At 41.1% G+C, this 23,857-nt stretch overlaps 1 protein-coding gene across 1 annotated transcript in view; it reads left to right on the top strand.

Annotated features, from left to right (window-relative positions):
• The window catches only part of arb2a (ARB2 cotranscriptional regulator A), a 155,578-nt gene that overhangs the window by 46,498 nt on the left and 85,223 nt on the right, over positions 1–23,857 (top strand). Inside the window, exon 7 of the mRNA XM_030737542.1 lies at positions 12,069–12,284. Coding sequence (XP_030593402.1) covers positions 12,069–12,284 — 216 coding nt within the window. The remainder of the gene's footprint in view (positions 1–12,068; positions 12,285–23,857) is intronic.

The raw sequence follows: 23,857 nt of genomic DNA, 5'->3' as shown, positions 1-23,857 counted from the left end.
AGACAATCGTCTGCATCGGAAACCAGGACATTACTGTGATTTTGTTGTCCTTCAGATGGCAATGCATTAAAAGCAAAACATATCTGTAGTGGAAAACACTGGATAGGTTCAGAAACATTTTGAAACCCCTGAACGTGAACACATGCAACTTAAAATTTGATGTGAAGACAAAAAAGTATTTAAAAAGCATCCAGAAATGCTGTTACTTTCTAACTCAGTTAAGTTGGACTGATGCAAAGTGGAAAACTGTGCCCTTAGTTTGAAATCCCTTTGGCAATAATGGATGCCACAACCTCTAGGATAGAGAGGAGAAGGACCATCTAGCTTGTTATCTGGCAGCGTATGCATAAGCCTTTATTTCAGCCAGACATTGCCAAATTGTTTTCTGTACTACTGGAAATATTTAGCTTATCATTATTAAACAAAAAAATAGAGAAAGATAAATACTGACACTTACACAGATACAAAGTTGCCACATTCTTTGACACTCCAATTTTGGGAGGTCAGAGGGCCACAACTGTAGGTATTATTTCATACTGTAAGGAATTTGCATTTATGTGCAATGTTTTAAACATGTGCCTGACACCCTCTGGAGCTTTCATGTCTAAGGACAGAGTTCTGTCCATACAGCTTGAAACCTGCTGGCATCGTGGCACGGCTCTCTGAGACGTCTCAGCATCACAATGGCCCCCAGAGGCGCACATGTCGTTCTGTATAAGTGTGCGTATATGTGTGCCCGGGTGTGCGTTGTATCTGTATGTGTGAGTTAGCAGAGGGGACTTGAATGTTGAATTTCAAATGCATGATGTCCCTGTTCCCTTGACACAAGTTGGATGGGCAAGTGATGCTTTTTTTTTTTTTTTGCAAAGCCACATGATAATAAGAGATGTGCTGGAAATACATCAAGGATCAAGCTGCGGTGGCACAGTGTAATTCATCACCGCCCCTCCAGATGTCAAACTGTTTTCGTTTAAGTCAGTGAACATGCAAACAGATAATTAAATAATCACGTAATTCCAGTAGCGCAAAATATGCGCTTCTAGTTTATTTTTATTTATTTATCCACTGTGGTTCTCTCCAAAATATACTTCATGAGTGACGCCTGATGCACACATGACAGCCATGTGGAAAACCTTCTAGATGGATTAGTTGTTCATCAGATTGTTAAGGCTCACTAGATAAATGCATTTAGTTGTTGTTTTCCTTTGTGTCAGGTACCTGTTAACAAGAAGGCCAGTTTCCCGACCACAGCCAGATCAGTGGAACTGGTGTCATTAAGAGATACGGTGACATGCTGACCTATATGATACTAGAAAGTGAGGAAGAGAGGGAGAGGAAGAGAGGCACAGCCAGGCCCGTTTGTCTGTTATCACTGGCTTTGTGTTCCACGGGCTCCCAGGGGAAACCACGAGACAAGAGGAAGACTTCACCTTCCTCCTCCCAGACACCACTCCGCCCTGTCTTTCCTAACACTCTCGCTCTGCAGCAACCATCCCCTTCTGCCCCCCACACCCCAAACATTTTTAATTATATCTTCTCCCAAGTATTCCGGCTCAGTAACCAAGGAGCTGACATTGATGCATGTGCTGATAAATCCGCAAACACTGGAAACAAGATTAACAAAGATTTTGAGGAAAGGGTGACAGCTAATTTTGCGCAATGGTCGGTGCCTCATTCAAGAGTGATGTTTTTGATAGAGCAAGCCACGCCTGAGAATTCATGCTTGACGCAGGGAAGGGGGACTCAAACATAGTATGAAGAGTTCCGCGGCATTTGCACTTTTTAAATTCTTCTTTTCTTCTTTCCTTTCTTGTTCACTCCAGTTGTTTGTCCCAGTCTTTCATTACACCTACTGAGCATTTGGGTCCTCTGCATTTTCATTTTTTAAAATTTTTTTTTATGGTGAATCCCAAACTTCACATACCAGATTCATGCTCTGCATATTAAGTTGGTTGATTTTACAGCTGACGCTCTAACACACCTGATAAAGTTATAACTAGTTATGGCCACAGCAATAACTTAAGAAAAGATAGTACATTCATATAATTTTTTTGAGGTCATTTTTTTTGGTATTTACTGCATTAATGTGTATATTTGTGCGCATCGCTGTGTGTATGTGCCTTTCTAATCAGTGTGATCTAATCAGCAGTGTGAATTGTGGAATCGGTGACATGCCACTCCAGGCCCGTGGTCCTTTCTCTGAACTGACTCTCAACACACTGAGACACCGATACATACTCCTCTGAGAGAGATATCAGTCTGCCTCATCACCCATACGTGTATACACACACACACACACACACACACACACACACACACACACACACACACACACACACTAGAAAAAGGACAAGATAACAATCATACTTCGACAGCTGATTTCTTATTTTCTCATCGAAGAAGGCACATCACCCTACCTCCTTCTTTTCTCTTTCTTCTCTCTGCAGCCAATTTCAGGTCTATACAGTAGAAACATTTTGCAGATTTCTTTTGTTCTTTTTTCATGCCTCTTCCCTTTTTTCCACCTCTTCATGTGATGTCTCCCTTCTCAGAATCGCCTCCCCTGTCTTCATCTGTAGGCAGCTGACAGCTTCTTTCACTTTTCTTTGTCAATTTCTCCTCTCTCTCTCTCTCTCCCTCTCTCTGTCTCCCTAGCTCTCTTTTTCACCCCCCATCCCCCCTACCCCCATCTGCTTTCGCTTTTGTTTGCCTAGCCCCTATCCCATCCCAACTTAAAGATGAGGAATGTGGTGTGACCCTGACCTCCATCGGCCCTGTAACCACCTCCGACCCCTTCAGGTGACCTCCGGTCACTGTTTTGACAGCTTGATTAATTACCCAGTGTTATGATTTATGAGAAAAGCTGTATGTAAAAATAATAGACAACAGGTGGTCTTAAAAAAAAAGTAGTAGAATTCAAAGGACTTCTAGTAAAAATTGTGGCGGCGGTGGGGTGAGGGTGGTCGGTGTATGAGAAAGCTCTGAGGAGAAAGGGGATTTGTACATTTTCTATAGTTAATTGCTTTCAACTATTTTTGAAGGTTGCATCAGTTTAATGCACGGTTTACGTCGTTACCACAGCGTGCATATCTCCGTGCGTATTTGGCTGTATGTTGAGAGGATGACGGGGATTGCATAGCTCCATGTGTGTGCTGTGAAGCATGAACCCAGCCATGTGGTAATGACACCATGGAAAATGTGCTGGAACACAGATATAGATGCATACACACACGCACACGCACAGATATACAATATTCTCTTCAACCGCTTTCCTAGGTTACATGCTGTGAAAATAAGCAGAGTAAATGGCAGGACAGGCCAGCCGTAGTGTTTACCCTTCACACTTCAAATACAGCTTGTGATTGGCTGTAGCGACCTCCTCTGACTCTTGGACCTGTGGTGCAGCTCCACTTAGAGAGAGGTCGGACTTTTGAACGGTTGGAGTGTGTCGCTATAGTTGCGGATCCATGTGCTAATACTGTGGCCTTTGCTGATGGGTACCCTGTTATAATCCACAGTGTACAATATCACTGCAAATAGAAATGAATATTTCACACATATAGAATTGAAAATTTAATCTCACGAAAGGTCACACTTAACATGAAATATCTAACACAGCTCACATAGCAACATTGGCAGGACCACCAGGTCTCTCTGTGGCTCTTCCTTCTAGATCACAATAAAAGGCCAGTTGTGTTGGGAATCCTGTTTGACCTTTAACCCATCAAAACCACAGTGATTCTGTGATGTTCAGTAAGATTAATATTTCTAGGTGCAACAGCCGAGTCTCATTTCTCACTAACACACTGCTGATTATTGATTGATAACACCTAGCAAAGCACACCTGCACATTTTTTTTTTCTTCAACACAACTGATCAGTCAAAATCTGAATTTGGAGTAGAACATTTTGTTGTTACATGATTTGCAAGATGTACATGAAATGCATGCACACGTGTTTGTGTATTACTTTACTATGGTAAAGGCTATGTGCCTGTCTGTGTATGTGTACGCATGCATACATGTGTTACATGTGTCTAAAATGTTTGGATGTGTCCTGCCACTGACCCCAGCTGGCTCAGTCTGTACATATGGCCATGCGTCTCGCACCCACTGCGTGTGTGTTCATGTATCAACTACCTGTCCAGATGGTGAAGTAGAAACATGCACTGACAGCCCTCTATTGGAATTCGCATGGCTGAGGAATTTCTTTACTTCAGTTAAACTGAAAGACAGAAATTGTCGTTTTATTGTAATTGAAGATTTATTTTTTTTTTTTGGTCTTGCTCAGAAATTATATTTTGAATAGCTGTAAAATACTTTTTAAAAAATACACACCGTGATTATAAACAGAACTTTTGAATTTTGCATTACATTTCTTCCTTTCTTGGCCCACTGAACTCAGGCTTTGGCTTTCTTTTTATTGTTAGTGGCCTTCAGGACAATAACTTCAGGGTTGCTCCAGGGACACTTCCACTCCTCCTGTCTTCTCTTTTTGTAGCCTCACAGCCGTTCCTGCTCTCCTCACCTCTTCCCCTGATTTATACATTAAATAGTTAGGTGGGTGGAAAGGGAGGCACCTATCATTCCATGATCTATATCTCTCTGTGCCCTCATTAAAAATACATGTGTATGCTTAGGGGAGACAATATAGAATATATAAATCAAAATGCTAACAGCATCAGAGTAAGCTCGCTGTATTTATTTCCCCATAGCTTTCCATCTGTGGGATGAGGACTCTTCCTGCTTACTGTATTTCCTTTTCTGTGGCAAACACATGTGTAATGGTGTAATATTAAAGGATTCTAGAAATATACATTTATTTTGCAGTTGGTTTAATATTTAAAGTAGCAGAGATTGCTGAAACCTGAGTCTTTTTATTATTACAGATTATATTTTTTATTGGTAATGTAAAAAAAATAAAAATGTAATCAAACTTTCATAGCATATCTGTTAACACATCTGGTGAGATGGCTCTAAAATCTCAGTGTTGGTGAATTTACATGCTTTTGCTGTCTTGACCAATGACATGCTCTTCTTTAAAGAACAAGGGAAAAAAAGGGGGGAAAAAGTTGACAAATGACTTGTGTAACATTTACTTGCACAATCGATAGCTCTGACAATTTCCACCTGGACGGTGATTAATGCTACATCCACCCCCAATCTAACAACCCCCACCCCCATCTCTACACCTCCTTCTGTGTGTTGTGCTGAGAGCAGATGAAGCCGGCCTCTGAAATCTGTGTGTGTGTGTGTCAGTGTACATGTGTATGTTTATGTGTCAGAGTTTCTGCCTTGCCATTCCGATGTTTGATCGGCCATTGGGCATGGATATTGGCTGGATAAATTCAGATTAAGTATTGTAAATAACAGAGTGAGTTACCCAACAGTTTCTGTGTGTTTTTATATCTATTCTTTCACAAAGGTGCTGAAAATAGTCCGGTCGGGGGGAATGAGACAGGAAGAGTGAAACAGAGAGAAAGAAATGTAAATTTGAGCATAAAAAGAAGCAAAGACATGAGGGATCAGAAGCTGTACTATTCTCTTCACTTCCTCCACCCCACTGCTCCACTTTGAACTCATTTATAAATATTCAACTCCACATATAAACAATATCCAAATGAACCCAGACATCCAAGCCAAGGTTAAAAACCCTGCTGCTTATTACAGACACAACTACTTGACTAGCTCAAAAGGTTAGCTTCTTATTCTGACCTAAACTATTTGTGCTCATTAAGATCAAGAAAAAGATAATCATTACCACAGACTTATTTACTTTGGCCAAATTAGTGTACGACTACATTAGTAGAAGCGAGTCTTTGAACTTGAAGTGAAAAGTTGAATTTAGGGAAACTTAATTAAATGTGTACCCTTTATGAGAGGAGAAACCCATGCAGTAGGTGATTTGTTCAAAATTAACTCAGAGGGCAGATGGTGAGATGAAGCTCCAGTTTGTTTTACTTTTTCTGCACACATTTGTGTGTGCCGTTCGCTTGATTGCTTAAACATACACGGATGTGAGATTAAACAGAGGATCCAAAAAAGAAGCGAGTTGAACACTAACTCATATGTATTTCATGTAATTTATGCTACTTTATTTAGGTCAATGGCAACTTAGCCTATGATGTAATTTTTTTCCCTTCTGCCTTTCTTCTTGGCTTTTGCAAAGAAAGAACCAGCAAAATAATATTTATTTACATTAGGTCTGCCCAGCAAATGCTTGCATGACCCTCTTTGTATCTCATGTAATCAAGAACATGATTGATTTTGGCTGACAAGCTGATGACAATCCCGTCTCATCCCCTCTCACATCCCCTCTAAGATCCATGTCTTTTCATAGCCCCTGTGGTACAGTAAGTACTCTCCCACCCTTCTGCTCTCAGAAAAAAAAAAACATAGCTGTGTGGTTTGCGGGTATGGGGGGGGGGGTGTCTCAGACGGGTGCTGTGTTAAATGAGAAAGGGGCACCGTGACTTAATCTGACAGTACTGTGCGAAGTGTGTGGTATCTCAACCTCAGGGAGAGGGGGAGCGGGAAAAGCAGGAGAGGAAAAAAAAAAAAAAAACGGGGGGATCCGATGGATAAAGAGGCCCTGCATGCAAAGCTTGTGCACGTAGAGACTGAGACAGACAAGGTCATGCAGAGCAGGGTGGCCCTGACAGAGAGGTAGAGCAAATGAGCGCGCACTTGTTATTACCATCTATCTCAGCTCCTGTGTACCTCTTTATTGAAAAACTGTTCATTTTTTTTCTGTCTTCATCCTTCCTGTAAGCTGTTTTTTTCACATGTATTTGTCAACCACTTCAGCCGTTAGTACTGTAAGTGAAAGTAAACGGATTGAGATACTAAAAAGCTTTGCTTATGCTTATTTTCCAACTTATCCTTTCGCCTCAGTTAGCCAGTTATGCTCAAACTTGACTGTGGCCTGCAGTCATCCCTCCCCTTGCCCTCACCTTATTGGGTATGCCATACTGGTTGACCCTTTCCATCTTGTCAGTCTTGCCAGAGTAGCGAATCAGGGGCTGCATATTGCTGGAACAAGGAAGTGGAGAGAAGGCTGTTGAGCCACTTGATTTTAAGAGCCCTGATCCTAACAGCTACCTGACAGAAAACTAATAATGTAAGCCGCCCAAGGGCCAATTTCCCTGGAGACCATAGATTGCATACTGATTCTTGAGATGTAAATTGCATGCACATGCACACATCAATGCATTAATATACAAGTGCAATGGGAAGAAGAACATTTATTTGCTCCTGTTCACCAAACAATACACCTACAACACATAGAACCTCCAATTCACACAACCATGCCATCCACTTTCCCTCACTGCATGCACCCGTGACCGCTATCAGCCATGCTTTGTACCTGTCAAGTGCTGTCCTTTTCCTTGTGCCCAGAGCCCTGCTCACTACATGAGAGCTCTCACATCAAAGCTTCGTGGAGCCCCACACGCACAGATGAAACACCCTCTCATTCCAGCCGCCTCTGTCCCCGCTCCTGCACATTAGACACATTTCATTTCATTACAACGCCACTGGAAAAATAGAGGTGCCGCTGTCTTAAAGGGACACCTTATTTACTCTCACTCGCACTCGCTCGCATGTCGACACACACATACGCACACAGACACACACATACGCACACAGACACACACACTCACACACTCACACAAACACTATCCACTTTCTTTTTAAATAATGCGACTAGAGGGGAAGAGTGGACAGGAGGCACGACTGTTTGTCCATAGAGGCACAAGTATCATAAGATAGTATTGACTAATATTCAGTGACAAATAACATAAATGAAGTGATTTTTAAATTGTTCTTATTTTTAATACCTTGCACACGGAAGGGAGGATTTTTGTTTTTAAAGTGATTTAAATTGCTCTGTTTGATGAGATGATGGAGGTTTCATCGTGATGATGAGATGAGCCCTGGTTTCCGTAGCAGCGGCAGCCTTTGTTGTGCTATCTGGTGTGGGACAGGCCGACAAAGGAGAGCTATGGAGCATCCAGAGCGAGGTGATGGGGTCGGGTTGTCCCCCCTCACAGGGGTCGGGGTGATCCTCTTGACCGCTGGCCCTAGGGCAGAGACTCAGTGTGGTGGTGGCACAGGGGCACCTGCGGGGCATGGGAAGAGACTTAGGCTGCATACTACAGCCGAAAGACAAGACTGACCGAATTCTAGAGGAGTGTATGCGTCTCTCTCTGTTTTCTTCGAGACAGTGTGTGCTCGTATAGGACAAAGGCAGTGACCTAGTGTTAGCGATGTGTGTGAGAAAGATTTAGTGATAAAAAGGCAGGGTGACCCAAGGTTTGGCAATGTGCATTTGTGCAAGATTCACACTTTGACAGCACATCACAATACAAAGGTTTTACCATGGCCGGGTGGTGTGTGAGTGATTGGACTTAACGGTAACTGGATGCTAAGCTTTTACCAAAAAAAAAAAAAAAAAAAGGCTGCTCACATTTGGAAGATGAACATTAGCTTGGTAGGAGAAATTAGTTCTGTGATACTTGAGGACATCTTTAATACTGTCCTCTCTCATTTGAATATCCTGTTTTTCTTACAAAATATGTATTTTCTAAGTAGAGAGGTTTAGTTTGTCCAATTATACGATCACAACAATTAGTTAAAGTAGAAGGAAGCTTTCACATATTAAAAAAAAGTTGACTCCAACCTGAAACGCTGTTAATTCAGTTCAAGTAAAATAAATCAAATGAAAATTCCACTCAGAGCTCAGAGTCATATATTTTGTTGATGGAGACAAGAATAAGAGGAGGAAGTGACTGGACAGGGAAAGCAGTGTTGTCCTGACATCAAAGCAGACCTCTTAGCGTTTAAATGAATGATGGTTTCCGACATAGAGGTGAACTCAGCGGCCCCGCTCCTCCAGACGAAGAACGCCAAAGACATTGGTCGCCTTTACAGCAATCTTCTTCTGGGTGACTGGACAACTGAAAGGGTTAGCACTGTTAGGTTAGGTAGGTGTTGTCACCTCTCCAAAGCAAAGCCTACAGGGCACTCAGGGTTAGCATAAGGACACTAAAGGCTCCGAACTGGGCCACTTGAGGTTAGCATTTGTGTGTTTAAGTCTGGGGAGTGTTATTGACCAGTAAGGGTTGGGGTAAGAGCACTGAAGACTAAAAAAGGGTAATAAGCCATAGGACTACCAGGAACACGTGTACTAAACTATTAACTTTTGGCCTTGTGAACCAGGATTTAGGTTAAAGAAAAATGGGCAGCCCCTGTCGGACTTATGTTTTTTAATACACTTTATATATGAAAAACACATTTTACGAATGCACCATTTCTTTCAGTCTAGATTGGTATCTTTCCCCTCCAGTCATATTAGACTTTATAAGTGACACCTGTTAAATATCCTGCAATCTAATCCAATAACACTGTTGTAAATTCTAAGTTTTCAAAGTTTGCATATATTCTGCTGTTTTTGAAAAGATAATAAAATTTTAAAAAATGATCATTATACTTCATGCATGTTGTTGAGGCTCTGTTAGGTGGTGTTGATGTATTGGAATGTATTACCCTGAAGATTGTTCCTAATATTATTTGTAAGAGTTTTTAGTAATGAAATTGTTCCCATAGGCTGAACTGGTCTTGTCAGTTATTTTATCTGACTACCACCAGTGGGCAGTGGCACAAAGCTGGTGTCTATCAGGCTACACTACATCTCTCTGTTTCTCCTTTCTTCTCTGTCTATCTCTGACTTATCATTTTATAATCCATCTGTATCTCTCTCTGTCTTCACTGCTCTCTTTTACCCTCACCCGCTTCTGTTGTTTTTTTTTTGTTTTGTTTTTTTTCATCTGGTAATTCATCTGTTTGAATGTGTACTTGTGTGTCTGAACTTCTTGTGTGTAGATGTGTCTGTGAAGTCTGAAGGCTAAATTTAATCTCGCTAACAGATCCTCATTCATCACCTCTTCAACTTTACTTCACTTGTGCTGGACACACATATGCAAACAACAAACCTCGGATCATTTATACAACTTATCATGTGGACATGCATTTTAAAAAAATTTTTTTTTAATATAATTCACTTCCTTAATTAATGTCAGACTCGTTGTGCCTTGTAGCAAAACTTAATTAAAGTATGTACCAGAAAATTCTGTTTAGCACAAATGAAAATTTCTAAATACATTTACTGTGGTGTTAAAAATGTGAAAGTTAATAAGCAAAAAAAAAAAAAAAAAAAATCAATACTTAAAAATCTAATAATAATCGAATAATGTCTAACTTTTTTCACACAGAAAAAAATTAAAAATGTTTTCTATTAAAAATACGTATAGAAAAGAAGAACATGAATTTGAAAGAGATTGAGAATAAGATTAATTTTATAATCAGAAGAAGTGAGAAAATGTCAGTTGCCAATGTCAACACGTGGCAAGTGCTAAGGGAAAGGGTGTGTGGCAGGTTTGATGTCAGTATACACAGGAGGGACACACACACACACACACACACACACACACACACACACGCTGCGTCAACAAAAAACAAGCACATTGTATAAACACTTAATAAGGAATCGAAGACATGTCACTTTAATAAGACAGCGTGTGTGATGGCGTTTTGTAGGGGAAGCTCGGTGAAGCTGCCCCTCTTACAGCTCCTAAAGGTCTTTTTGTTATACTGATATCTTTTGTGTTCCCTAGTTGGTGTCTTTATGTTTGTATTTGTGTGCGTTTGGAAATTCATAAACCCATAAGTTTAAGTCTTGGGGTGTGTGTATGTGTACTCACAATGGGGGTTGTGTGTGAAAAGCCAAGTCAAAGTGAAACAGGAATCCATCCATTTCCTGCTTTAGTTTCAGAGTGCTTAGGACAATAAACACAGTTAATTAAAATGGCTTCAAAGTTGAAGAAGTCACTGGGCTACAGAAAAGCTTCCTTTTCTCCTAAGTGCACGTCCTTTCTGTTATTCTTTTTTATTATAACCACATAGTTTTTTTTTTTCCTTTTCCCAGTGCTTTCTTCTGTGGCATTTTATGTAAATCAAATATTTTCTTTTCACGTGAAAACCCTAATTCCTTTTTACATTTTTTTTTAAAGGAAACTTTTATCTGTAGTGCTCCCTGCAGAAGTTTCAAGTCATATTTACATTTGTAGCTAACCCTTTCACTGAGTGATGGTGGGATCGATTGGGTTTGATATTAAGTGACACATGGCCTTTGGAGTCACTAAATGCTACTCACTTACTGAAACCACCACCACTGAATTCCAATCCCCCAGTTACTTCTCAGGCTTGTCCCTGCAGTGGCATTCTCTCCTCTATCTCCTTCACTGCCATTTCTTTCAGTCTGGATTTGCATCTTTTCTCCGAGCCATGTCACAATCTGTGTCCTTTAAGTGTCGTGTTCATATTATTCACTCATAAATATCCCAGGCTCTTTCTTAAAGACCACAATTTTTTACCAGATCAAGACTGCATTGAAATGTTTCTGAGCTTCTTTTTTTTTTTTTTTTAAATTATCACATATTTTTCCATTTATATAGGTATATACCTAACTAGTACTTCTGGCAAAGTGACAGATTTTTCTCAAATTATAAAAAGAAAAGAAACATTATCAAAAATTTCTCATGACTTTTTAATGAAGTTCAGGATTCCATTATGTAGATAAAACAAAAAGAATAACCAAATATTTTTGGAAATGAAAACAAAACTCTACAGATCTACCACTGATATGTTTCTCTAGCTAACTGTCTGTAAAGATGCATCTATTTATTGATGTAGTGTAGAAATAGTAATAATGTAGATTTACAGTCCTCTCCTCTATTTTTTCAGCTGAACTTGATTAATTTTGTACTATAACAACTATATATATATATATATATATATATATATATATATATTTTTTTTTTTTTTTTTTTTTTTTTTTTTTCATTATAAGTATTTTATTGTAAAAAAAAAAAGATTTACATAAATCCCAAATAATCTAATACTGTATAGTTATATATTTGTTAATAGACTCTTTTATAAGTTTATGAGAAGTATCTGGTGTTCCTTGTACCATGTATCTAACATACACATTTGTGTTTCTTCTCTGTTTTAGGAGGGTTATGGCGTGATGGTGCTCAACCCCAATGAGAACTACTTGGAAGTGGAAAAACCAACTAAGTCTCCCCTGCCCTCTCCTACAGAGCCCTCTGATGAACCTGCTGAAAAGAGGGAGCGCAAAGATGATAAAGAGGGCAAAAAGAAGAGAGAATTTTATGAGAAATACCGTAACCCACAAAGAGAGACTGAGACGGAACGGATTCCTATACGAGTAAGTCCGAGAGTGGGAGTGATAAAGGGCTGGAGAGAGGAAGCAGAGCTAGAGAAGGAAGGCAGGAAGGAAGTGTTTGGAGAGCCAGTGCGAGAGGAAAGGATGATAGATGTTCATGAAAAGTAGACATGATGGTGGAGGTGGACAGAGTGACAGTTCTAGGGTCGTAGGAGGAGGTAGGAGGCGAGACATAGGTGAGAAAACGGAAAGGAGGAATTTGGGTTAAGTTTGGAAAGGCAAATGTGGCAAGAAGGAGCCGAGACGAGGAAGCTAGCTAAGGAAGAGAGAGAAGGATATGTTAGGTAACAAGGGATGAAGGGAGGATGGAAGGCAGTGGGAGAAAGAGAGGCTCTTGTGTGGTCAGCCTGTGTGTGAAGAGGTTGGCTGTTCTCCAGTCGCCTCTCAGTGAGCAAGTGTTAACCACATGGCTACCTCCCTTTCTCCTTCTTCCTCCCCCTCTTCCCCTCACTTTTTTTTTTCCCTCTCAGATGGTGGGCTGGTCAGTGCAGCTCTGGCCCTTCACTCTTGTTGACCGCTGGGATTATTATCTCCTTAACACACACTGTGCAAACACACTGCAACATTCTTATCACGCAACACTGACCGTGCACCCCTTAATCATGCACATACACATACACATAAACATGCACATACACATGCACATATGCAGTACTAGAGGCGCCTAGCTTGGCCAGTTTACCTTGTGGTCAAACAAAGGAAGTGACCCATTGCATAAATTTTCTGATGTCTTATGTTTGACCCCTGCCAACAAAATTAATTTTCATTGGCTACTTGAGAAATTTCTTTTTTTTTCTTTTTTAAAAGTACTCATTACAAAAGGTCACACATATTTTTTCTTCCATAGATGGGATTCATATAGGCACAGCTCCCTCGTTGATTATATGTGTCTTCCTTTGGTTGATGGCAGTAGCGTCACAGTAATGGATGTACATTTGTGTGTGTGGGTAGGTGTTTGTACATGTGTGTGAGTGTATATGCATGTGTCTGCCTGTGAAAGACGTCACTCTCTGGTGTCTAACAAGAGTTAGGGCTGCTGTGGGACTAGCGGGTGGTGTGTGAGCTGTCAACGCAGGCTTTTTTTTTTTTTTCTCACCCCCACCCCCCCTCCAGCAGTACCTTTATACACACTCTAATAACGTATAATTAGCTGCTGTCCTAGCTTACTCTATCAGACTTCTTTACATGCGTGCTGGTTTCCTCATCATAGCTGGTGAACTGGCTTTACAGTGTCTGACATGAAGATCTTTGTAAATGATCCATCGTGTCATTTACAATAATGGTGTCAAACAAACCTGCATCTACTGTTAGCTCTATATTGATTTATTTTATAGCTGTATACCACATGTATCCGGTGAGGCTTGAATGAGTTTCATATCACGCACCGATCTCTTATTTTCTCCATTTCTCTTTTTTTCTAACATTAGCAGAGTGAGATCATAAATGCAGTCCCAACCAAGTTTTCCTTTAGCTGCAAGTAAGCATGCAGTATTATTTCTGTATCTTGATATTCAGCTCTGCTTGCGTTCTCAGTGACAGCACTATGTAACGCTGGACAGAGTCAGATACAGTGAGACAGGGGCAGGATAGAGCAGTGGTGTGTCCTTTTGCAGTGGTGTATCTTGGAGATACTGTGCAGTTAAACAGTCTTGGCATTCCCCATCTGGACAAGATCGGCAAGTGAGGACTAATGACATGATGAATAACTTAAAAACAAAAAAGACCCCCACCACCTCTATTAAACTTTAAGCAACTGTAGTACATTGCTAATGGATAAACTTTGTAAACTTCACACTGGATCAGTATTTAGCATTTGTTAAAGCCAAATTATATGCAATCACTGCGTAGCAAGGTTAGATTTTGCAGCTAAATATACTTGTCTTTGCACGATTAACGGGTGAGCAGTTTGGATCTATGTTGGTGCTGCTTGAATTTTGACCTCTGACCCAGAAGTGAGCAGGATGTTAGTGTGTATGACCTCGCTTTTATCGTCCGCCCCCCACCCCCACCGCCGACCACTCCACTACTCGTCCTCTGTCCGTCCCAGAGTAAGCTGTCACATGCACACTTGGAGATACGTAAAGCCACACACATACCGACAGACAAAAGAGTAAAGAAGGTGAAGAAAGAACTGATATTGTGTGTTTGTGTGTGCGCGCCTTTCTCCTTCAACTCCGTTAGTCAGGGTGGGTGGTGGATCAAATCAAACCTCTTTAGCAGGTCTGTTTTCATCTCTTTTTCTTTTCTTTTTCTTTTTTCTTTTTTTTTTTTTTTTACAACACCCACCCAAGACACACTCACTCACCAACCTTTGTATTCACTACACCTCGCACTCTAGCTCCCGCTGGGCTGGCAGACCACCTGCACACAGCCATTCAGAAACGCACACATTCAGACTATATAAGCCTCTGCTCTTGGTAATATCATGACATCCAACAAGACAGAAGAAGCACCTTAAGCTTGAAATAACACCTGTCTTGATCTGTATTTATATTTGTGCCACTTCTGAAATTACAGTTTACAGTCTCCTTTTCTTTCTAGTTGACTCACAAAGATTGACAGAAACACACAAATACACAGCAGCCCACTGATAGAGTTGAGTTGATTAATACGCTTCCTTACACACATTGGTAAGCTCTTAACTGCTTTTAGGATTCTTACTTTTTAGCCTCGGGTTCATAGTGTGCAACCTCTCAACCTTATCTAATCCTTCTCTTCTCTGCTCCTCTAGATCACACACCAATGGGCCATGTTTAAGGGGATGTTGGTAGAGGAGGAAGAAAAAGAGAGAGGACAGAGGGAGGCATGGAGGGATAGAAAGTCTGATCGGAGGGATGCTGATGAGGATAGGAGGGGAAGCGGGTGGGGGGCACTTTTTTTTAGCACTTAACCATATAGAAGTTTGGGAGTTCACTTTACTCTGAATTTTAGCAGTAATCCAGTTAGCTATTTTCTGTCAGCCAAGCGGAGGAATGGCAGGAACAAAAGGCACATTCATGGGCTTAAGAAGCTTCCAAAGAGTTCACCCAAGGCTGGCTGGCTGGGATTAGGCCAGCAGGCCCTGGAAAGAAGAAGGGGAAAAAAGAGCAAAGAGGACAAAAAACAGAGCTTCGCCTTTCTTTAAGCACCACTTATTTTTATAAATGACTTGAATGCTTTTCCCTCGTTCTATTTTCGTGTTTTTATGTTTCTCCTTTCAGTGTTGTACATTTTTTAAATATTGAGAAGCAGTGAGAGAGGCCCTCACTCCAATAGCATTTTTTTAAGTCCCAGATTGAGGCTATCCCTTCTGTTCCTTTGCTTTTGCTATACTGAGCTTCAGTGCAACTTCAGTATGACTGAGCCTGGAAGATTTTGAGAGCTTTCACTGATATCTCTTTGTTTTTCTCTACAATTCTTCATTTTTTATAGTCATACCACAGTGGAAATTGGAAGGTTCTTTTACATATCATACCTTGAGTTGTTTTTTCTGATTTAGAAGAATTTTTGTATTTCATTTCTTGGTGACATATTTGATTTAGACTAGGGGTCTTTTGCTGTGCCATGCTGACCTTTTTTGGATGTTATGTAGTGTATTGTGTATATAGGTGCATTTATTATTTAGGTCCTGCTTCTGCAAGATCCATTATTCCCAGTTGTAGCTGTCCCAAGGCATCAGCTGGGCCCAATGTTTATGTTTAGAAAATTAGATCTGTTTCAAGCATATAAAAGACAGACATTGCCACCAAGGCACTGGTCATTGATTCCTATGTTGAAGCTTTGTTTTATTAGTTTGTTTTTTGAAACCATGAGTTAAAAACTGATTTTAGCGCTAGCTAGCTAAATTTTCTGAAGTTCTATCTCTAATTCACTGTGATATTAAATGGGATGCTATTTTTGGCAAGTTAAAATCAGGCTTAAAACAAAATATACATCAAGTAAAAACAATACAGCCTGAACCTAAAGGTTCTGCTAGTACAATGAGACAGTGATCAAGTAGAAACGTCCTGTCTCAGAGTGATGCTGAAAAACTAATTCATGCATTTATTACTTCTAGGCTGGACTATTGTAATTTATTACTCCCAGGCTGCCCTAAAACCTCCCTGAAAAGCCTTCAGCTGATCCAAAATGCTGCAGCGAGAGTACTGACAGGGACTAGGAAGAGAGAGCATCATTGGCTCGCTGTTAAAGCCAGAATTGAATTTATAATCCTTCTCCTCACATACAAGGTCTTGTATAATCAAGCCCCATCTTATCTCAAAGACCTCATAGTACTGTATCACCCCAATAGAGCACTTCCCTCTCAGTATTTAAAAGTAGAATGGGAGGCAGGCCTTCAGCTTTCAGGCCCCGCTTCTGTGGAATCAGGCTTCAGGAGACAGATTTTTAAGATTGGGCTTAAAACTTTCCTTTTTGATCAAGCTTATAGTTAGGGCTGGATCAGGTGACCCTGAACCTTAACCTCATCCCTTAGTTGTGCTGCCATAGGCCTCGGCTGCTGGGGGCTTCCCATGGTGCACTGAGTGTTTTTCTTTCATTCACCTCTTTTCACTCTCTGTTTATACATCACTCTGCATTTAATCATTAATTATTATTAATCTCTGGCTCTCTCTCTCTCTCATAGCATGTCTTTTGTCCTGTCTCCCTCACCTCATCCCCAACCGGTCTGTGAGCCTGGTTCTGCTGGAGGTTTCTTCCTGTAAAAGAGTTTTTCCTTCCCACTCTCGCCAAGTGCTTGCTCACAGGGGGGGGGGTCGGATTGTTGGGGTTTTCACTGCATTATTGTAGGGTCTTTACCTTAAAATATAAAGTGCCTTGAGGTGGCTGTTGTTGTGATTTGGTGCTATATGAATAAAATTGAGGTGAAATGGAATTGAAATGGCTCCCTCCTGGCACTCAAGTGGCCCCACCTATTGGGGTGAGTGGGAAGAATCAATACAGCATAGTATCACAATATTTTGTGTGGTGATACTGTATTTTTTCACATTCTGCAACTGCTTGCAACTTGTGGTGGCTAAGCGGTTGCCCAGAGCTTGCCGGTGTTGCACACTCACGACCACTTTTGATCACAAGGCGACTGCATAGGTCGCCTAATAGGAGGCAACCTTTCTGCAGTCACAGTCTGACCTGGACTGACTGCAGTCACTCTCAGAGAAATTGTCAAAGGTTTGCAAATAATTGCTGTCTAATTTATAAATGCAGAGAGGTTGCCAACATGTTGCCATCAGCTAGAGAGACTAACTGTAAACATGTTTATTTCTGTTGTAAAGTTGGGAAATCTGAACATTAAAGTCTGCGTGGTCAGACTTGCTTTAGCAGGCAGTGGTTTTGAACTGAAGTTTTGGCACTTGCATTGGCTTCCTTTTTTTTTTTTTTTTTAGCTCAGGAGGTTGTTGCTTGCTGTTTCCCACTGTTCGTGCTGTACTACAAATTCTCTAAGGAACATGCGTTCAAACACACCAAAACTTGATCATAAACATTAAGACTTGAACACAGCCTGTGCGCAGTCTGACATTTGTATTGCAACATGGTACTACCGTGTTTCTCCACGGATTTTTGCTCTTTGTCACCTTCACCTATTTGCCCCATTTTGTGGTCCACAAGCAGTCATACAGACAGAGTTTATTTGACCTTTGATCTGCAGCCTTGGCAAGAAGAGAGGCTCAGCATTTCCAAGGACAGGTAGGGACTTGATTAACCTTTGAACTTAGTCAGAGGAGAGGTCAATGACCAGGGCAAGAGGGCAGCTCACAAGCTTGCTGCAGAGAACAAATTGGCTAGATGCCACTTCTGCATTTGGGTGTGTACCTCTGTGTAAATGTGGCAAGTTTTATGAGCCAAGTCTGTAGGTATGCTGTGTGTAGCACTGTGTTGTGTGGCATTAAATCAGAGTTCAGTGTGTAAGGCTAGTTGACTTTACAAAGTTTTAAAAGCGAATAATTCTGTTGGATTCAGTGCTTGTTGTTGTGTGCGTACATTCCGAATACAGATATTTATTACACAACATATGTGCATACATGCATACCTGTGTGTTTGTGTGTTTGCTTAGGGCAGAACAAGTGCAGCTGGTCTCAGATCCCTGCTCCCAATCTTCTACTCAGGTCAACCATCAAACATATCCATCCTGCCCTCGCTCACACCTCCCCACCCACTGAGCTCCCTGTCTCTGTCTCTTTCTCTCTCTCCACACAACCCTGTTGTGGATACTGGCTGACCCGAATGAAGATATACACAGACACACACACACACACAGAGGAAAGCACAGGCACACACACACACACACACACACACACACAGCACCTCAGGGTCATCCTGGAACAAACACAGCCTTGTCTGCCTGCCCGCTCTCCTTTGCCTTATGTCAATTAATGACTCGCAGTAATTTCACCTGACAATCCTGGCGGCAGCATGAGGCTAGCCAAGATGTCACAGTGATGACCTTTCTGGCCCTCAGACGCTCTTTTCTAATAAAGAATCTCACAAACCCACAGCAACTTCCTTTGTACTTTGTTAATGAGTTATTGATTTGAAACAATGCCCTGGCAAATATTGTCAGAGCAGACTGACCCTACCAAGGTCATGCTATTTTATTGTATACAGTCTGTGCACGCTAATCTGAACGTGGGATGACATGCACGCTGTAGTTTTGCTCCTTTTTCTGGCTTCCCTCTCTCTCTCTCTTGCTCTTTCACTCTCTGGCTCTTTTCTTTCTCTCCTCCATACACTGTATATCCCCTCATTGCAAAGTCAAGTAATACACCTACACATATATTTCTATCTCTGTCTTTCTCTCCCCCCTCCCCCCCTTGTTAGTCTTGCACATGTTTTTCACCTCATTCTCCCTTTTTCTCCATCTCTTTCTCGCATCATTATATTCCCAACTCTCCATAGGTAGTATACCTGCTAATTACCCACAATGCCACAGTCATTATTTTCCCATCTCTGCCGCTAATTTGCTCCATACCTTCTTTTCCCCCACTCTAGCAGACCCATCAGCTCCCAGACAGCTTCCAGCTCGCTTCAGCTCTCTGTCTGCCTTTAAAGAGAGAAAAGAATGAAACAAATACAGGAGGGGAAGAAAAAACAGGAAAGCAATGGCAAAGGACTACACGTCCCAGACATTGATTAGAATGCAATTGCAAACAGGTGCCGTAGAGGTCCGCTTTTTAATTGTGTGCGCAGAGACATGTACAGAATCATGCACGGAGTCATTCACAAACAAACACAAACTAACTGATTCTAATAACCTCTTTGCTAATACCAAACATGTAATTACCTACATTGCTTATTTAATATTTAGTCATTAGCCCAAATGAAAACAATCCCGTTCTGCACAGAGCTGGACATATTAAAGACTTTAATGACTAGGGCTGCAGGTTGGTTTACTCAGTGTGTGGCCTGAGAGCATGAGAGGACTGCGAGATTGAGAGATTGGTCAGCCGGTCTTTATTGTGTTTCTGCTTGTCTGTGTGTGAGCGAGAGTAAATGAGTGAGAGAGTGCTGTGTAATTTCACTAATTTGCTTTTTCCTCTTCCTTTGCAGAATGACAGTGTTGTGTGATGTGTGTGTTCTGTTACTTTTGATTAATTCTTCAGCTTTCGCTGAAACAACTCACTATACTTGTTTTGCGGGACCGGAACCACCTCTGCCCAAGCAAAAAGGTCTAAATAAAGTCCCAATGAAGTTGTTTAGGGATCCCCGTGACACTGTCCCGACATTTCTGGCTTCCACTGAAAGCTCTCTGAGTGTAAAAAGTGAACTGGCTCTTATCTACTAGATTGCTTCCAGCCTGCACTTCTCACCGTCTCCCACCTTGAAATTTCAACTTCCTCAGATGTCCTCTGTCTTTTTGGGTGACTGGAGAGGAGGAGCAGAAGGGAGGAGCAGGGAGGTCTGCAGTGGTTGTTTGTCAGAGTGTGTTGATGTTGTTAGATTCATTGTTTCCTGTGTTGGTCAGACACTGGGTTTGTGTTGGCGTTGAGGCTGTTATTCTGGCTGCAGTGCACTCCTCTCTTCTGCTCTCCTCTCCCTGCTTCTCATTACATTGAATAAACACAGGGCAAGTATTGGACCGGACAAACTTTTGAAGAAACCAGTGTGTGTATACATGAGTTTCGATCTGTGTGAATGTACTGGAGCATGCCTGTTTATGTGTTTTTGTGTTGCGTGTTGTGCGTTGTGCATGCACTCTTAGGTGCATGCAATTAAGTGTGGCTTTTGACTGTAGTGTAAGTCTTTATTGTGTAAGTAATGGAAAGAGCTAAATCGGACAATTTCTTAAAACTAGACAACTGGAAGGCACAATTTCAACAAAGGACTAACAGTTGGAATCAATTATGGACTGAAAGTGGGGTAGATCTTCATGCTCTAATTTATTACACAAAATCAGTGTTCTGATTGCATAGGAGGAGCTTGGCTAAAACCACCATTTGTTTAGCTGACTCACTGCACCATTTGTGTTTTTCATGGCATGTGAATAGGAGTTCCTAAATATTTCTTGCAGTAATTTTTGTGTGCCACTCCCTGGATTATATTTACATTTACTTTATTCACAAACTTTCACAAACTTTTTACAAAGGTTTGTAATTTCCAAGTTTGAAGCTGATAGAAATGATCAAACTCTTCTCGTAAAGTAATTCTGCTACACTGTAAACAAAACTTTTTCATTCTATAAATGTTACAGAATTTTCCTGTTATTTTGAAATATGTGAAATATCAATAAAATCACAGAAATAGACAGTGACTGTATTTCTGACATGTCTAAAGCAAAATAATGTGAAAAAATGACCTGTGAATGAATTTGATTTTTATTATTTTTCCACACAAAAGGACTGTAAAAATACAGTCACAAGCGTGATATAATTTCAAGTTAAATTCTATCTTATTGATATAAATACATATCTGAAATCTCCAGGACACAGTGGAGAGATTATATCTCTTGGCTGGCCTGGGAATGCTTCTGTGTCCCCCAGCCACCACCTTCAGCTCATCCAGAGGTCTGGGCTTCTCTGCTTAGGCTGCTGCCCCCGTGAAGAAAATGGCTGGGTGGAGTATGTAACATCTGCAAGTACTAGTAAACTCTCAAAACCGTTTGCAACCTGTGCACGCCTCATCATGTCTGAGCTCGGAAGCTAAACAGGGATAGAGCTGGATGGGAGACCAATGTGGATAACAGGTGCTGTTTGGCCTGACTGTATCTCTGGGGGAAGACCGTATCACCTACTGGTTGGATAGTTGGTAATTTGAGCCCTACCTGCACCAGTTGGCAGGGTTGAAATTTATTTTTTACAGAACAGAAAATTTCCATTTTTAATTGTATTTTTCTGGCGCCCCAGCTGCGGGAATATTTTTGTGATCTGACAAGATTTTTTTAACAGTGTAGGCACACAGGTTTACTGTGTACATCCTGTGATGTCTCGCTCTCCCCCCTTTTTCACACTCTACAACTTTCTTTCTGATAAAAAGCTATCTTTCAGCATCTGGAGACTGTTTTGTCTTGGGTGTCAAGAGTGCTGGTTTGTACTTTATATTCACTGAGGGGACAGTATGGATTCCTTCTATATGTGGTAAACACATAGTACGCACTCTCAAATGTCCCTTGACAGTCATGGTTGAAGTATGCTGGCAACAGGTGTGCAGTGGGGATGCTGTTCTGACAGTGCTGGCAGATGCAAACACCATACACACAGACATACACTTGTGCACACATGAACACACTCAAACATTGTGGAAAAACTCTGGAAAATAAATAAACTAAGATACCGTGTGAGAGACAGGAAACTAGTCTCACAGGGCGGTGGACTCCACTGCAGCAAATTAAGTCTAGGAAATAATTGCAACAATATGCAAATGTTGTTTAGATAATTCAATACAGTGTCATGTCAGGTAGTCAGTCACAGTTGTGTGTGTGTGTATGTGTGTGTGAGGTTAGGCGAAGGAGTCAGGAAAACGCCACCGCATGTTAAACAATGCAGCATTTTCCAAAATTATGATTCATATTATAGAAGCAAATAAAAAAATTTATCTTGCCTTCACGTGGATGAAAAACAAATATTTTGTCGGTTTTACTCATAGTCAGGTTGATAACAGCACTTTTGGGATTTTATAGATGTTATATGAACAAGCATGCTTAAAAGTGCTACATACAATAGCAAACCATGTCTAATGTCTCCATGTCACTAAACCTTGGGTGGAGAAGTGATAAAACAGGAGACAAATAAGTGTGGAGAAGAACAGGTGGCATCAGTGGAGGAGAAAAGAAGGTAGGAGAGAAGCAAAGAGTGAAAAAAGGAGGCAGGCTAATAAAATAGGCTTCATAGATGAAGGGTGACATGGTAGAGGAGAGAAGAGGGAGACTTCAAAGGGCTTTGATGTCACAGCCTTTCAGACAGACAACTCCTCTTCAGCCAGCCACTGCGTACATGCCGGAGACCACATACACACAGCTGCGCAAAAGTAAATGCATAGCCCTGATGGCAGAAGGGCAGGGCAGCGCAAAGTTGCCTGCTCTTGCATCACACTCTGTGAATGGATGTTGGTGCTGACACTACAACCCCCTCATGCTAATCTAGCGCAAACACAAACACTCTGACAGGTTAATTTACCTCTAGACAAACACAGCAACAAAAACACACATCAGCACATCATCAAATACTACAGCCACACACAGACTTGTACACACTGACGCATGGGAGTGAAAACATTGACTCAAATCACAAGCTGGCTTAGTTTGTACTAAAACTAAACTTTAAACCATTTTTTTCTGCATTGTGTGTGTGTAGAGGTGTGTGTTCAACACATTCTCCTCAGTTACCACCTTTAAGACAGTGAATATTGAGCTAATACACACATACAGTGTCCTCATACAATGAGAGCAGAGTTGCGCTAAGTAAATGAATAGTTTGATTGAACAGTTTGACTCTCAATTAACAGATGCAGTTCCCTTCTCCAACAAGCCATGTATGTGTTTATTTTAAGATAAGATATTATTTCTGTATGCATAAGCATGCCAATTAAGAAAAGTAAGTGTATAAATAATCAGATTTGCATTCAGTATGGCTACAATTTGTCGTGGTGTTGAAATGTAGGATACAGGTGTCTTCAGTTAATACAGTTCCATGTGTAGTGTAACCTCGAGTGTGAATGCTCTGTTGATTTCTGTTGTGAACCAGACAGCCTGATAGAAAATCAAAGTCTGGAATCAATGTCACAAGTTCATTAATGGTTGCCCTTTTCGCAGCTGTACACTTACTATTGTTCTTTCCAGTCCTAGATAAGCACTTACATCTCAGGTTAATTAAACATGTCTTCTGGTTGTGTGTTCCTGCACGTGTGTGTGTGTGTGTGTGCGCGTGTGTGTGTGTGTGTGTGGGTGTGTGTGTGTGTGTGTGTGTGTGTGTGTGTGTGTGTGTGTGTGTGTGTGTGTGCGTGTGGGCACGCTCGCACAACTGTATACATGTAGATGAGATTGAGAAAACACGGAGATGAATTTATTTGTGGTACAGCACTGTGCCTGAGTGTGTGTTTGATATATATATGCATATATCTCTTCCCTGTTGTTTTTTTTTTTTCTTTGA

The sequence above is a fragment of the Archocentrus centrarchus genome, chromosome 9, assembly GCF_007364275.1.
Source record: "Archocentrus centrarchus isolate MPI-CPG fArcCen1 chromosome 9, fArcCen1, whole genome shotgun sequence".
NCBI lineage: Eukaryota > Metazoa > Chordata > Actinopteri > Cichliformes > Cichlidae > Archocentrus > Archocentrus centrarchus.
Note: the sequence above shows the minus strand (reverse complement) of the source record. Positions and strands in the feature narration are given on the sequence as shown.